The sequence below is a fragment of the Erpetoichthys calabaricus genome, chromosome 16 (genome assembly GCF_900747795.2).
Source record: "Erpetoichthys calabaricus chromosome 16, fErpCal1.3, whole genome shotgun sequence".
Taxonomy (NCBI): Eukaryota; Metazoa; Chordata; class Cladistia; order Polypteriformes; family Polypteridae; genus Erpetoichthys; species Erpetoichthys calabaricus.
The window spans coordinates 6,377,931-6,391,763 of record NC_041409.2 but is presented as its reverse complement, the minus strand read 5'-3'; the positions used below and the strand labels follow the sequence as shown (position 1 = coordinate 6,391,763).

General features: G+C 37.2%; 1 protein-coding gene across 1 annotated transcript in view; it reads left to right on the top strand.

Annotated features, from left to right (window-relative positions):
• Positions 1–13,833, top strand: part of sptlc2a (serine palmitoyltransferase, long chain base subunit 2a) — a 96,219-nt gene that overhangs the window by 18,545 nt on the left and 63,841 nt on the right. Inside the window, exons 3-4 of the mRNA XM_028821235.2 lie at positions 4,350–4,504; positions 8,415–8,563. Coding sequence (XP_028677068.1) covers positions 4,350–4,504; positions 8,415–8,563 — 304 coding nt within the window. The remainder of the gene's footprint in view (positions 1–4,349; positions 4,505–8,414; positions 8,564–13,833) is intronic.

The window sequence follows — 13,833 nt, the reverse complement described above, 5'->3', positions numbered from 1 at the left end:
GAGAGTTGTTTTGAGGATCCCATGTTGTCACTCTTCAGAGGAGAGTCAAAAGGAAGCACAACTTGAAATTGACCAACTTAAATACCTTTTCTCATGATTGTCTATGAAGTTCAAGGCTTAACGAGCTAATCCAACCAATTTGGTGTTGCAAGTAATCAGCATTGAGCAGTTACATGCATTCAAATCAGCAAAATTACAAGGGGACCCAAATTTTTGCACAGCTAGTTTTTCACATTTGATTTAATTTCATACAACTAAGTACTGCTTCACTAAAAATCTTTGTTTGGAAAACACCCCAGTACTCAGATGTTCCTAAAAAATGAAAGACATACCACTGTTATCTTTTTTGTTGAAAGTAGAGTAAATTATTATGCAGGCAGAGAGGGTTTCCCAAACTTTTTCATATGACTGTATGATAATTTAAATCTTGTAGGGAAAAAGAAAATGCAAGAAATTTTGGGAAAGGCAATACAGAAAGAGACCCCTTTCCATGTAGGCTGGGTGTGCAGTGGGTGTCATAAAAAGGGGTAAATACAATACACAAAACGGAACACAAGTAATCCTCTCCACAGAGCTGGATTATATTACCAGTCAATCATTGTTACCTCAGAAATACAATACAATAGTACAAACTACTTTGTTCTTGTACAGTGCTCCTCTCAACTCTCAAGGCAAAATGCAAGAATAGATTATACCATTCATTGACTACAGAACTATCACATATGATGATACAGATTTGTTCAGATATATCAAAACAAAATAGAAACTAATTAACATAAATCAAAAACAATATCAGCTAATTGTAGAACCATGGTCAGATTGTAGAAAAGGAGTCAGACAAGCTAGACACACTCAGAGTCCTGGAGACATCAGCCAGCTAGCCACCTCCCCTATACTGTCCTGTTCTGAGCTGGCCAATCTGATGAAAGGACCCTTCTGCCTAATGATTCCAGTGATCCTTTATCTGAGATGACTTTTCCATAGGCAGGCAAACAACTTGGCAGTAGAGCAGTGGCATAAGGTGCCACATGAGGATACCTACAAGAGAAACAGAACAGGGGAGGGTTAGTAACCGTTTATAACTATCATATTACTTACATTTTAGTACTAATGACTAACAACAGGTAAGTTGTTTACCTGCCTATGGAAAAGTCCTCTCAGATAAAGAAGCAGTAGAATAATTGGATAGAAGGGTCCTTTCTTCAGATTGGCTGGCCCAGCACTGACTTAGCAGTTGAATGCCAGTAGATGTACAGCTTGTGTATTTCCACACGGCATTGTAGAACTATTCAACTAAAATGGCAACAGGTCCAGTGAGTCGATTCTCCTCTCCTACTGAGGTCCAAACAATTGGATATCTTCAAATACAGGTCATCCTTTTTCTGGTCTAAAGACATCAATTTAGTTAACATTTTTATTGAATAAAGTATAAAATGTTATCAATCATGCACTAACATGTTTTCGGCATGACATAAGTAATCCTTAACAAAACAATTTTGAATAATGTCCTCTTTTGCCCTCCAGGTTGCTTTAGTACAATACAAAATCATTCATAAACTCAATCAGGCATAAATACAATGTCTGTGTTGGACAAACATACAATAAATGAAAAACAAAGTGCAGTAAACCCTGTATCTCTAAATTTACAATATAATACATTAATTTCAGTCCATAACAATATAACATCTTCAAAAGAAAACTAAGTAAAGTGTTCTTTTAGGCTGAACTGAGCTTAACAATGACTTTAATACAAACCTCTTAGCTTAAAGAAATCACAGATCACATTTACATCCATTGTCTACGCGTCCCTAATTCAGTAGGAGAGATTGGCTTTAGCCTTTCCTGCTAGCATTTTTAACCTTGAGATGAATGGGGTCAGCATCTTTCTCAAACAGACATACATATGTTCAATGCTCATTTTTGAACTGTGTTTAGTTTTAATCATTTTATCTGTTGACAATGCTGATTTACAGCTGTATGTGGAGCCAAACATTGTAGAGGTGTGTACCGATACTTTGGTAAGCCCAGGGAAAACAGTATCGGGTACAGTCTGTAGCCAGAAAATGGCAGGGTCACAAACTCCACACTGCTCACTCAACATCACATTTGTTTGCAGATCAATAAGTTCAATCTGTGGAGATCCAGTATCAACCCACTTGTAGATCTGTTTAGCTTCCTGTGAAAATGTGATGACATTTTTGACCAAAAAGGTGGAGCTGTTCCACAAGGCTAAAGTTATCAAAACAGTCACTGAAGTTTCCAATTAGTTTTTGCATGAACACAACATAAGAGTAAACCTCTCTGTCACTCTAAGTTTGTTTCATGGCTGGAAAGTGTGTACAGTCCTGTTGGAGATCCACTTGGAAAATGTCCAACATCCTCTGAAAAGACTGGACAGCTGCTACCAGATCACAAACAGAGTTGTTCTTGCAGTATTGCATAGTTCACAGCACATTCTCCACTAAATCCCTAGAAAGTTTCCTAAGATGAGCTATGTTTAACATACTTTTTCATTGAAGGTGTTTGTTCTGTTTTCTGATGTAAATGATATTATATGTAACATAAATACTGGTCTCATGGGCCAGTTTAAATAAGCAAGTCTGTATGAGGCTTTTCAATGCAGAAATCCAATTAAATTTTTTAAAATATACATTGGGGGCTGTTACAGACTCCCACTGTGTTCATTGTTGTCTCCTGCCTTACAACTAGTGGTGCCAGGGTAGGTTCAGGGTTCCTATTACCCAGATTTGGATTTAGTGACTTTTAGAATATTATGTGGTGTTCATTTTAGTGTAATAATGCAAGTTAGTGAAACAACAGATAACATCTCCCATCAGGTTTTTATAAGGGCTGATACCGATCACTAATTTCATGTTGCTGTATCAGCTGATTTGGATACCAGTTTTTTTTCTTTATTTCTTTAAAAATCTTTTAAGTTAAGCTTCTACATAACCAGATGTGGAGAATACTTTTGTTCTAAATTAAAGTGTTAACTTTGATATTTTTATAATTAAACTATATACCATAGGTGTTACCTGTTCATTTTTATTAACAAAATAATACTTTGTGGGCTTATTGTTCAGTAAACATAAAAATACTAAAATGAATAAAATTCCCTTAAAACACATTTTTTTTTTGTTTTTTCCTGTCCACCCTGGCCATCGGAACTTACTCCTTTTCTATGTTAACTATTGTTGCCTTATTTTAATTTCTTATTTTGTCTTTTATTTTTCTTTTCTTCATTATGTAAAGCACTTTGAGCTACTTTTTGTATGAAAATGTGCTATATAAATAAATGGTGTTGTTGTTAAAGAAAGTAAAATGCTTCTCAGAACTACAAGCTGTAATTGTTTAATTTCCTTTGTAATGTACTTACCTGAAACAAAGCTTAATTTAAAGAAGTAGTTTCCACCATTTGTCTAACAAAAATATATACATTCTTAGTGATTCCATCAATTGATGTTCGCAGTTAAACAGTTTAAATATAAATATACATACATTTATAGGTTTTAATCATTTTTAATCACTAATTGTACTACATATTTTTGCTGTTAAAATATACATGTATTATATAGTTTTTTTGTTCCCAGTATACCAGCTAGACATTCCTTACCAAAATGTTTACTGTATGACGCACTAGTAATCGACACAGTACAAACCTTTAAAAAAGCTGAAGTTTTATAAAATGCTCAAAAGGTGTTTATCAAAAAGATACAAGGCTAACATGCTTAACAATTTTACAAGTAAAACAGACAGATTTTGCTGTTAAGCTAAATAGCCTATTGCTTACTAAACAGAAATTTCAAGTTCTTATCTCTTTTTGTTATTGAAAATATTATCTGCTGTATTTAACACAAGGTTGCTCACTGTCCAAATTCAGACAAGCAGTGTTCATTTTACTTAAAAGACAAAATAAAAAGGCTAAATTCATTAAAGCAGAACAATTCCTTTTTTCTTAGTTTATTGCTTCACTTTCATTATTGTAAAGGCTAGTATACCAAACTTTTCACTCTCTGTCGTAAAGTTTGCCTTATTGCTAACTGTTTATAGGAAGTTTGCAGAAAAAAGAAGTCTGCTTGCTGCAACTAAATTACCATATTTCTTAGAAAAGCAGATGCTGAAAACAAAAAAAATTTGTGATCAGCCAATTTACTAATCACTGATAATGTCGTCTTTAGTGAAAATCGACCAATTTAGATTGATGGCCTATTGATCAGAGCCTCACTACTACTTGTCACTAAAGTCCTAACCGCAGGCTACTTTGTCTGATACTGTGCAGCAGAAGTGAATGGGTATGTGTGTGTGTATATACACAATGTATTTTTCATTCCTAAACTTTTTCACCCTAGGATTTTGTCCCACTTTATCAAGATTTTGAGAACTTTTACACAAGAAATTTGTATATGCGCATTCGAGACAGCTGGAACAGACCAATCTGCAGTGTTCCTGGAGCAAAGTTTGACATTTTGGAAAGGGTATCCTATGACTACAATTGGACATTTAAGTGAGTAAATTTATGTTTTGAAAGCAAGAGTGAATTATACAGTGGTATTTGATTGCAAGTGACACAATTGATATTGCTTTAATTCTTTTCAGTTTAGAAAATAAAGAGTTACACTAACTTATTACCTCTTGTTCAGAATAAGATGACATAAAGAAAATGTTTTTCCACTGAAACAATTGTGTATACAGTATTTACTATACATATATACCGATTATAGTTAAAATGATTTGTCTTACCTTGGATATATTTTTTTTTCTAAGAGCAAGTACTGTCCTGGACACATGCTGAAATATTATATCTGAATCTGTGCCTTATATAAGCACAACCTAAATAAGTAAGTGACCAGTGAAACAGAATAAAAAAGTTAAAATTATTTTGTTAACAAGAATATTTTTGAAAAGTATTATTGAATAAAACCACTTGGGAGTGTTACACCACTGATGTAAAATAATGTAAGTACAAACCACAGTAGAATTACTTAAGTGAACTGTATTTTAAATAAATTATGTACAGTATCTCACAAAAGTGAGTACACCCCTCACATTTTTGTAAATATTTTATTATATCTTTTCATGCGATAACACTGAAAATATAACACTTTGATACAATGTAGTCAGTGTACAGCTTATATAACAGTGTAAATTTGCTGTCCCCTCAAAATAACTCATCACACAGCCATTAATGTCTAAACCGCTGACAACAAAAGTGAGTACACCCCTAAGTGAAAAATGTCCAAATTGTTCCCAATTAGCCATTTTCCCTCCCCGGTGTCATGTGACTCGTTAGTGTTACAAGGTCTCAGGTGTGAGTGGGGAGCAGGTGTGTTAAATTTGGTGTTATCGTTCTCACACTCTCTCATAATCCTGGCAAAGAACTCTCTGAGGATCTGAAAAAAACAATTGTTGCTCTACATAAAGATGGCCTAGGCTATAAGAAGATTGCCAACACCCTGAAACTGAGCTGCAGCACGGTGGCCAAGACCATACAGCGGTTTAACAGGACAGGTTCCACTCAGAAAAGGCCTCCCATGGTCGACCAAAGAAGTTGAGTGCACGTACTCAGTGTCATATCCAGAGGTTGTCTTTTGAAAATAGACGTATGAGTGTTGCCAGCATTGCCGAAGAAGTTGAATGGTTTTTGGGGGGGGCTGGGGAGGGGGGGGGGGCAGCCTGTCAATGCTCAGACCATATGCCACACACTGCATCAAAATGGTCTGCATGGCAAAAACAGTTTGCTGAAGACAAGCAGACTAAGAACATGGATTACTGGAATCATGTCCTGTGGTCTGATTAGACCAAGATAAACTTATTTGGTTCAGGTGGTGTCAAGCGTGTGTGGCAGCAACCAGGTGAGGAGGACAAAGACAAGTGTGTCTTGCCTACAGTCAAGCATGGTGGTGGGAGTGTCATGGTTTGGGGCTGCATGAGTGCTGCCAGCACTGGGGAGCTACAGTTCATTGAGGGAACCATGAATGCCAACATGTACTGTGACATACTGAAGCAGAGCATGATCCCCTCAATTCGGAAATTGGGCCACAGGGCAGTATTCCAACATAACGACCCCAAACACCCCTCCAAGATGACCACTACCTTGCTAAAGAAACTGAGGGTAAAGGTGCTGGACTAGCCAAGCATGTCTCCAGACCTAAACCTTATTGAGCATCTGTCTGGCATCCTCAAACGGAAGGTGAAGGAGCGCAAGGTCTCTAACATCCACCAGCTCCGTGATGTCGTCATGGAGGAGTGGAAGAAGATTCCAGTGGCAACCAGTGAAGCTCTAGTGAATTCCATGCCCAAGAGAGTTAAGGCAGTGCTGGAAAATAATGGTGGCCACACAAAATATTGACACTTTGGACACAATTTGGACATTTTTCACTTAGGGGTGTGCTCACTTTTGTTGCCAGTGGTTTAGACATTAATGGCTGTGAGTTGAGTTATTTTGAGGGGACAGCAAATTTACACTGTTATGCAAGCTGTACACAGACTACTTTACATTGTATCAAAGTGTCGTATCTTCAGTGTTGTCCCATGAAAAGATATAATAAAATATTTACAAAAATGTGAGGGGTGTACTCACTTTTGTGAGATACTGTACGTATATGTACATAATATACACATGTACGGGGTGTGATCAAAAAGTATGGTGAATGTTGATACAGAGCACCATCCAAGAGCAATGCAAAGCAATTCAATGCAGGTTCTGACAGGTCCATCCTAGAGCTGAATTTGTGACAAGTTTCAACTTGTTTGATACTGTCAGTCGTTTGTGAACCACTGTTGAGTTCAAGTGTGTTTTTCAAGTTTGTTGTTAATAATGGATGTCGAGCAATGCATTAACATGAAATTTTGTTTCAAATTGCAAAAAGCTCAGGAAACCCATCAGATGTTGAAATCGGTTTATGGTGACTTCACCAACAATTAAGACTGTTTACAAGTGGTTTGATCGATTTTGTAATGGATTTGACTCGGTTGAAGACGAGAAAAGATCAGGATGTCCTTCAACATCAATAGCCGAGGAAAATGTTGAAATGGTTTCATTCTTCATCATGACAATGCTCCTTGTCACACATCCCTTATAGTACGACAATTTCTGTCAAATAAAAACATTACGCTGTGTCCACATCCACCTTATTCACCGGATATCGCACTGTGCAACTTCTGGCTGTTCAATAAATTGAAAATGACCATGAAAGGCAAACGATTTCAATCCATTGAGGACATCCAGGCAGCCATGACAGCCAAACTAAAGACACTTTCAAAAGAAAACTTCCATAACGGCTTTACAAAGTGACAGGAGCGTTGGGATAAGTGCCTTCCAAGTGGAGGAGGAGAGTATTTTGAGGGTGACTAGTAGTTGTAAATCTTTTATTGCAATAAATGTTTCTTTTTTTAAAACATTCACCCTATTTTTGATCACACCTCTTAAAATTAATTCCGAACATTTTTGTATATATGTATATGTAGAATGTGTATAGTGTATTTAAGTTCAGTATATATTCATGTGCATGTTTAGCTTTCCTCTCACAGACTGCCATTTTTGACTTCTATGTTTTTTCTGAAGAGTTCATGATTGCCTTAGATGACCTGTGACATTTCATAAAATAACTGTATTTGTAAAGTAAATAAAAACCTTCCAGAGAGTACACACAATCTGAAAATGTCAACATCCTTCAATTTTTTTTTTAACCCATCTATCCATCTGTTATTAAACTCAATTAATCTAATAGTGAATCCCAGGGCTTTAACCTATCCTGGTGCACTATTCCATTGCAGGGCACACTTGCTTGCACATCTACACTTCTTCACATCAAGCTAATTAAAATTCACCATTTTAGCCAAGCTGTGCCAAAGCTGAAGCAGAGAGCAAGTACAAAAAGTAACCAGGTTACTTTTTAATCCTTGTTTTTAGTATCTTTGAGACTTATTAGAGCAGTGATGTATAGTGTGCCATTTGGATATTTATTGTTTAATGCAATGGACTTCAAATAAACTTGGTGGCTTAGTCGTTAAGGTATATGTTTTGCATAGTGTAGATCTGAATCTTGAATTTTTTTTTTGTTAAGTTGTGTATTCATACTGAAACCATTCACTGCATGCACATAATTATTTTAAGTGAACAAATGTGCTCATTAATGGCCACCTAGAATAAATGTCTTTCACTCTAGGTTGATGAATGGAGCAGTCTTCTCAGTTCCTGAGCAAAGTATTGCCATGGGGTCAAACCAAAGCCTATAATATTGTTTTCAGAGTATAAATTGGCTTAGATTTCATTCCTGTGATTTTGTTGTTGTTTTCTTTTAATTTATTTGTGAGTTTCATAAAATAAACATAGTTATTTGTCTCATTACAGGAATTTCATTTGGAGCTCAAACATTTTTCTTTCAATTTGTTCTCCTTTGTTTGTCTTGTAGATATACTGGTAGAATTGTAAATGATGTTATCAATATGGGATCCTATAATTATCTTGGTTTTGCCGAGAACAGTGGTGTGTGTGCTGATGCTGCTGCTGAGATGACACTAAAATATGGTGTTGGAGTATGCAGCACAAGAAGAGAAATAGGTAGGACTTCTTTGGTCCCTGTAATTGGAGCAAACAGCCGAATGTCCCATGTATATGTAAATTTTTGTTGTACTAGTGGGTACTTATTTTTGAAGATGCATACAGTAAAATTTCTATTATTGTATATTAGTATTAAGCTTTGTGACTATGTTTACTGTGTATGATCACTTTCTTCAACAGTAATATCAAACTTTCTTCCTAACAAAAGAATTATCAAGTCAATTACATTTTCAAATATCTTCAGTTTAAGAAGTGTTTCACCTGAGGATTCTGTACCAGTGGTTGAAAAACACAATTTGAATCAAACACTTTTGATGTTTACAGTTAATGTAGACAGAAACAGATATAATTAACAAGGCATCACTCATGTAGTTTTGTGTTGAACCCTTTGGAATTGCCTGTTTTTCTGTGTTAACTGGTCATAGAATATGATCTGATCTTCACTTAAGTCACAATTATAGATAAACACAATATGCCTAAGCCAATAACTCACAAACAAATTGGACTTCCTGACAGAGACCCCAGACAGTTTGTGTCAGAAGCACCATTTCTGGCACAATCACGCTAAGCACTAGCTTCCCCCAGTCTGCATACTCACTCCAATCTGTCCATTCTGATGCATTCACTGCTATACAACTGCATACAGCTCTAACAGCATCCATAAGTTTGCTGACAACACAATGGTAGTAGGTATCATCAGCAATGGGGACGAGTCAGCTTACAGAAAGGAGCTGTGATGATTGGTGGACTGGTGCAAGTGCAACAATCTGTCTCTTTTAACATGGCAAGGCAAAAGATGTCTGTTGACCTCAGGAATGCTGACTACTCCCCTGTGTATGTTGAGGCTGTGTGGTGGAATTGGTCAGGAGCACCAAATTACTTGGTATGTACCTGGCAGCAGGCCTTAATTGGTCAATTAACACCACCTCCATAGCCAAAAAGGCACAGCAGCATCTTCTCGTACTTCAGCAACTGAGGAAAAACTATCTTATCTATCCTATCTAACTATACTGTCGAGAGTATTCTGACCAGCTGCATCACTGTCTGGTTTCAGAATTTACACTGGATAGTGCACACAGTAGTGAAGACAATTGGGACCTATCTGCCCTCAGTTAAAGATATTTTTATTAAGCCCTGCATCAGCAAAGCCTAGACCATTATGGGGGACCGCTCCTACCCCTCCCTCTGTCTCTTTGTCCTGCTGGCAGAAGGTTCTGTAGCATCTGAACCAGTTCTGCCAGATTCTGCAACAGCTGCTCAAACCGTGAACTATCTGCTGCCCCACTCTCCTCAGATCTGTTCCTAGTGGTTTGTTTATATATTGTACAGTTCTTACATTTGTTACTACTGTTGTTTTTATTATTAGTTGCTGTTTCTGTTACTCATTTATTTAGTGTATAGATCGTCACTGTGCCTTGCACTCGTCCTGTGTTTCTGATTGTTACACCCCCTGTATGCTGCAATACTGTGTATGGATGATATAGCAGTAAAGCAATTTGACTTTGCAATTATATTCGTTCAAGTCTTTAGTAAATACACACATCGAACATTTGAAGTGTGCCATGTAAAAAAGTAACTGTATCCTTGGATTTAATAACTGGTCAGACCTCCTTTGGCAGCAGTAACCTCAATCAAGCACTTCAAATACCTGCAAATCAGACCTGCACAATGTTTAGAGGGAGTTTTGGACCATTCTTCTATAGAAAACTGTTTGACTTTAGCTCTATTCTTAGGACATGAGTGGCTCTCTTGAAGTCATTCCTCAGCATCTCCATTGGATAAGGTCTGGGCTCTGACCGGGCCACTCCAAAAGACAGATTTTCTTTTTTTAAAGCTATTCTGTCCTAGGTTTACTTCGATATTCAGGGTTATTCTCCTGTTGCATCACCCAATATTAATTCATCTTCAGCTGGTGGACAGCCAACCTGACATTATTCCTGTGGGAACTTGGGAATTAATTTTCCCATCAATTATGGCAAGCTACCCAGGCCCACAAGTAGCTAAGCAGCCCCAAATTGTGACGCCTCTTCCACTGTACTTAATTGTTGGGATGATGTTCTCTTTGATATGCGGTATTCTTTTCACGCCACACATATTGCTACATATTCTGCCTGAGCAATTCAACCTTAGTGTCATGAGTCCACAAAACATTTTCCTAGTAGTGCTGTGGGGTATCAAGGCAGCAAACGTAAGCTGTGGAGCAATGTTTTTTGAGAGCAGTGGCTTCTTTCTTGGTGTCCTGTTATGGTTTTTAGTCCTAATATTTTTTTTTTGTGTGTTGCGTAGGGTAGACTCATGACCAGAGGTGCTGACCTTTTTTTTAACCTCACTGAGCATTCTGTGCTGTGGCTTTCAAGTCCTCTTGGTAGGGTGTCCAATTCTAGGGAGAGTATCCACAGCACTAAATCATCTCCATTTATACACCATTTCTCTAACTGTCAACTTACAAATATCTAAACTCTTTCAAAATGCTTTGTAACTCTGTCCAGCATTATGCAAATCAACAATTCTTGATCATAGACCTTTTGAGATTTTCTTTTTTTTTTTTTTTTTTGGCCAATTATGCCTCACATCACCAGACGCTTCTCATGAACAGCAAACCTGTATTTGATTATTTTTTTAATAGATTAAAGTAGCTGTAAACCAGACCTCCAATTTGATTTCATTGATTTCTGTACAGGTTTGGCAACATCTGCTTTTGTTGAAGTTATTTGCCTAAGAGTTCACAAACCCTTTTCGACCTGCACTATGAATGTTTGAATGATGTATCCAGTATGTTCAAGGATCATACAATAATTTGTATATTATTAGTTAAACCAAACTTTGTTTATTATTGTAACTTAGATGAAGGTCAGGCCATATTTTAAGATAGACCATACCTACCAACCCATACATAAATGTGGTTATTTTCAAAGGGTTCACATAGTTTTTCTTGTCACTATAATTTTCAAAAATTAACTTCAGACAGTAATGCTTACTTTGACAAAATAATTGACAGAAATAAAAGATTGCTTGTACAACTCCAATTCCAATGAAGTTGGGACGTTGTGTAAAACGTAAATAAAAACGGAATACAATGATTTGCAAATCCTTTTCAACCTATATTCAATTGAATAAACTACAAAGACAAGATATCGAATGTTCAAACTGATAAACTTTATTGTTGTTTTGCAAATCTTCACTCATTTTCAATTTGATTCCTGCAACACGTTCCAAAAAAGCTGGGACAGTGGCATGTTTACCACTGTGTTATATCGCCTTTCCTTTTAACAACACTCAATAAGCGTTTGTGAAATGAGAACACTAATTGTTGAAGCTGAGTAGATGGAATTCTTTCCCATTCTTGCTTGATGTACAACTTCAGTTGCTCAACAGTCCGGGGTCTCCGTTGTCGTATTTTGCGCTTCATAATGGGCCACACATTTTCAATGGGAGACAGGTCTGGACTGCAGGCAGGCCAGTCTAGTACCTGCACTCTTTTACTACGAAGCCATGCTGTTGTAACACATGTAGAATGTGGCTTCGCATTGTCCTGCTGAAATAAGCAGGGACGTCCCTGAAAAAGACGTCGCTTGGATGGCAGCATATGTTGCTCCAAAACCTGTATGTACCTTTCAGCATTAATGGTGCCTTCACAGATGTGCAAGTTACCCATGCCATGGGCACTAACACACCCCCCATACCATCACAGATGCTGGCCTTTGAACTTTGCGCTGATAACAATCCGGATGGTCCTTTTCCTCTTTGGCCCGGAGGATACGACGTTCATGATTTCCAAAAACAATTTGAAATGTGGACTCGTCAGACCACAGCACACTTTTCCACTTTGCGTCAGTCCATCTCAGATGAGCTTGGGCCCAGAGAAGCCGGCGGTGTTTCTAGGTGTTGTTGATAAATGGCTTTCGCTTTGCATGGTAGACTTTTAACTTCCACTTATAGAGGTAGCAACGAGCTGTGTTAACTGACAATGGTTTTCTGAAGTATTTCTGAGCCCACGTGGTAATATCCTTTACAGAATGATGTCGGTTTTTAATGCAGTGCCGCCTGAGGGATCGAAGATCACGGGCATCCAGTGTTGGTATTCGGCCTTGCTGCTTATGTGCAGAGATTTCTCCAGATTCTCTGAATCTTTTGATGATATTATGGACAGTAGATGATGAAATCCCTAGATTCCTTGCAATTGTACGTTGAGAAACGTTGTTCTTAAACTGCTGGACTATTTGCCCACGCAGTTGTTCACAAAGTGGTGAACCTCACCCCATCCTTGCTTGTGAACGACTGAGCCTTTTGGGGATGCTCCTTTTATACCCAATCATGACAAACACCTGTTTCCAATTAACCTGTTCACCTGTGGAATGTTCAAAACAGGTGTTTTTTGAACATTCCTCAACTTTCCCAGTCTTTTGCTGCCCCTGTTCCAGCTCGAACGTGTTACAGGCATCAAATTCAAAATAAGTGAAGATTTGCAAAACAACAATAAAGTTTATCAGTTTGAACATTGCGATATCTTGTCTTCGTAGTGTATTCAATTGAATATAGGTTGAAAAGGATTTGCAAATCATTGTATTCCGTTTTTATTTACGTTTTACACAACGTCCCAACTTCATTGGAATTGGGGTTGTATATAATTTCCTATTGTTTAAGTAAAATATTACAATGCACATGACTGAATATTTTGAAAATGTATTGACTATCTACTGCAGATTACTTAGCAGTAGCTAATATAGTCAAACCTCTTCAGCTACTCCTGAAATGACAATTAGGCAGATCTTAATTGAAAAATAATTTATTGTTATTCATAGTGTCTGGTTAGGTCAGATATTGTTCATTGGAACTGAAAAAATTGAAAGACTGTTTTTACCTTCTAGGAAGTTAAAGTTAAGAATTTATAGAGGAAATCCATTTGTACAGCTAAATATATGTGTTCACACACATTTTGTATTGTTATTAGGTTCACCTGTCTGTTAACACTAATGTGCTGCTTCTCTGAAAGACCAAATCTTGTGCCTTAAATTAAACATGCAAAAATGTAGACATGGTCATGAAATTTAGTTGTTGTTGTTCAGTTGTACATTTATATGGAAAATATACATCATTTATGTGACTTGCACTGTTGTTAGTGCAGATGTGGTGGCCCTAGCATCTCACAAACAGGACATCTCTGCTGGAATTTTCATGCACTACAGTTGCTAGAGTTTACAGATATGAGTGCAGTAAACTTAAAAAAAAAAAAAACATCCTTTGAGTGGCAGTCCTGAGGGCACAAACAC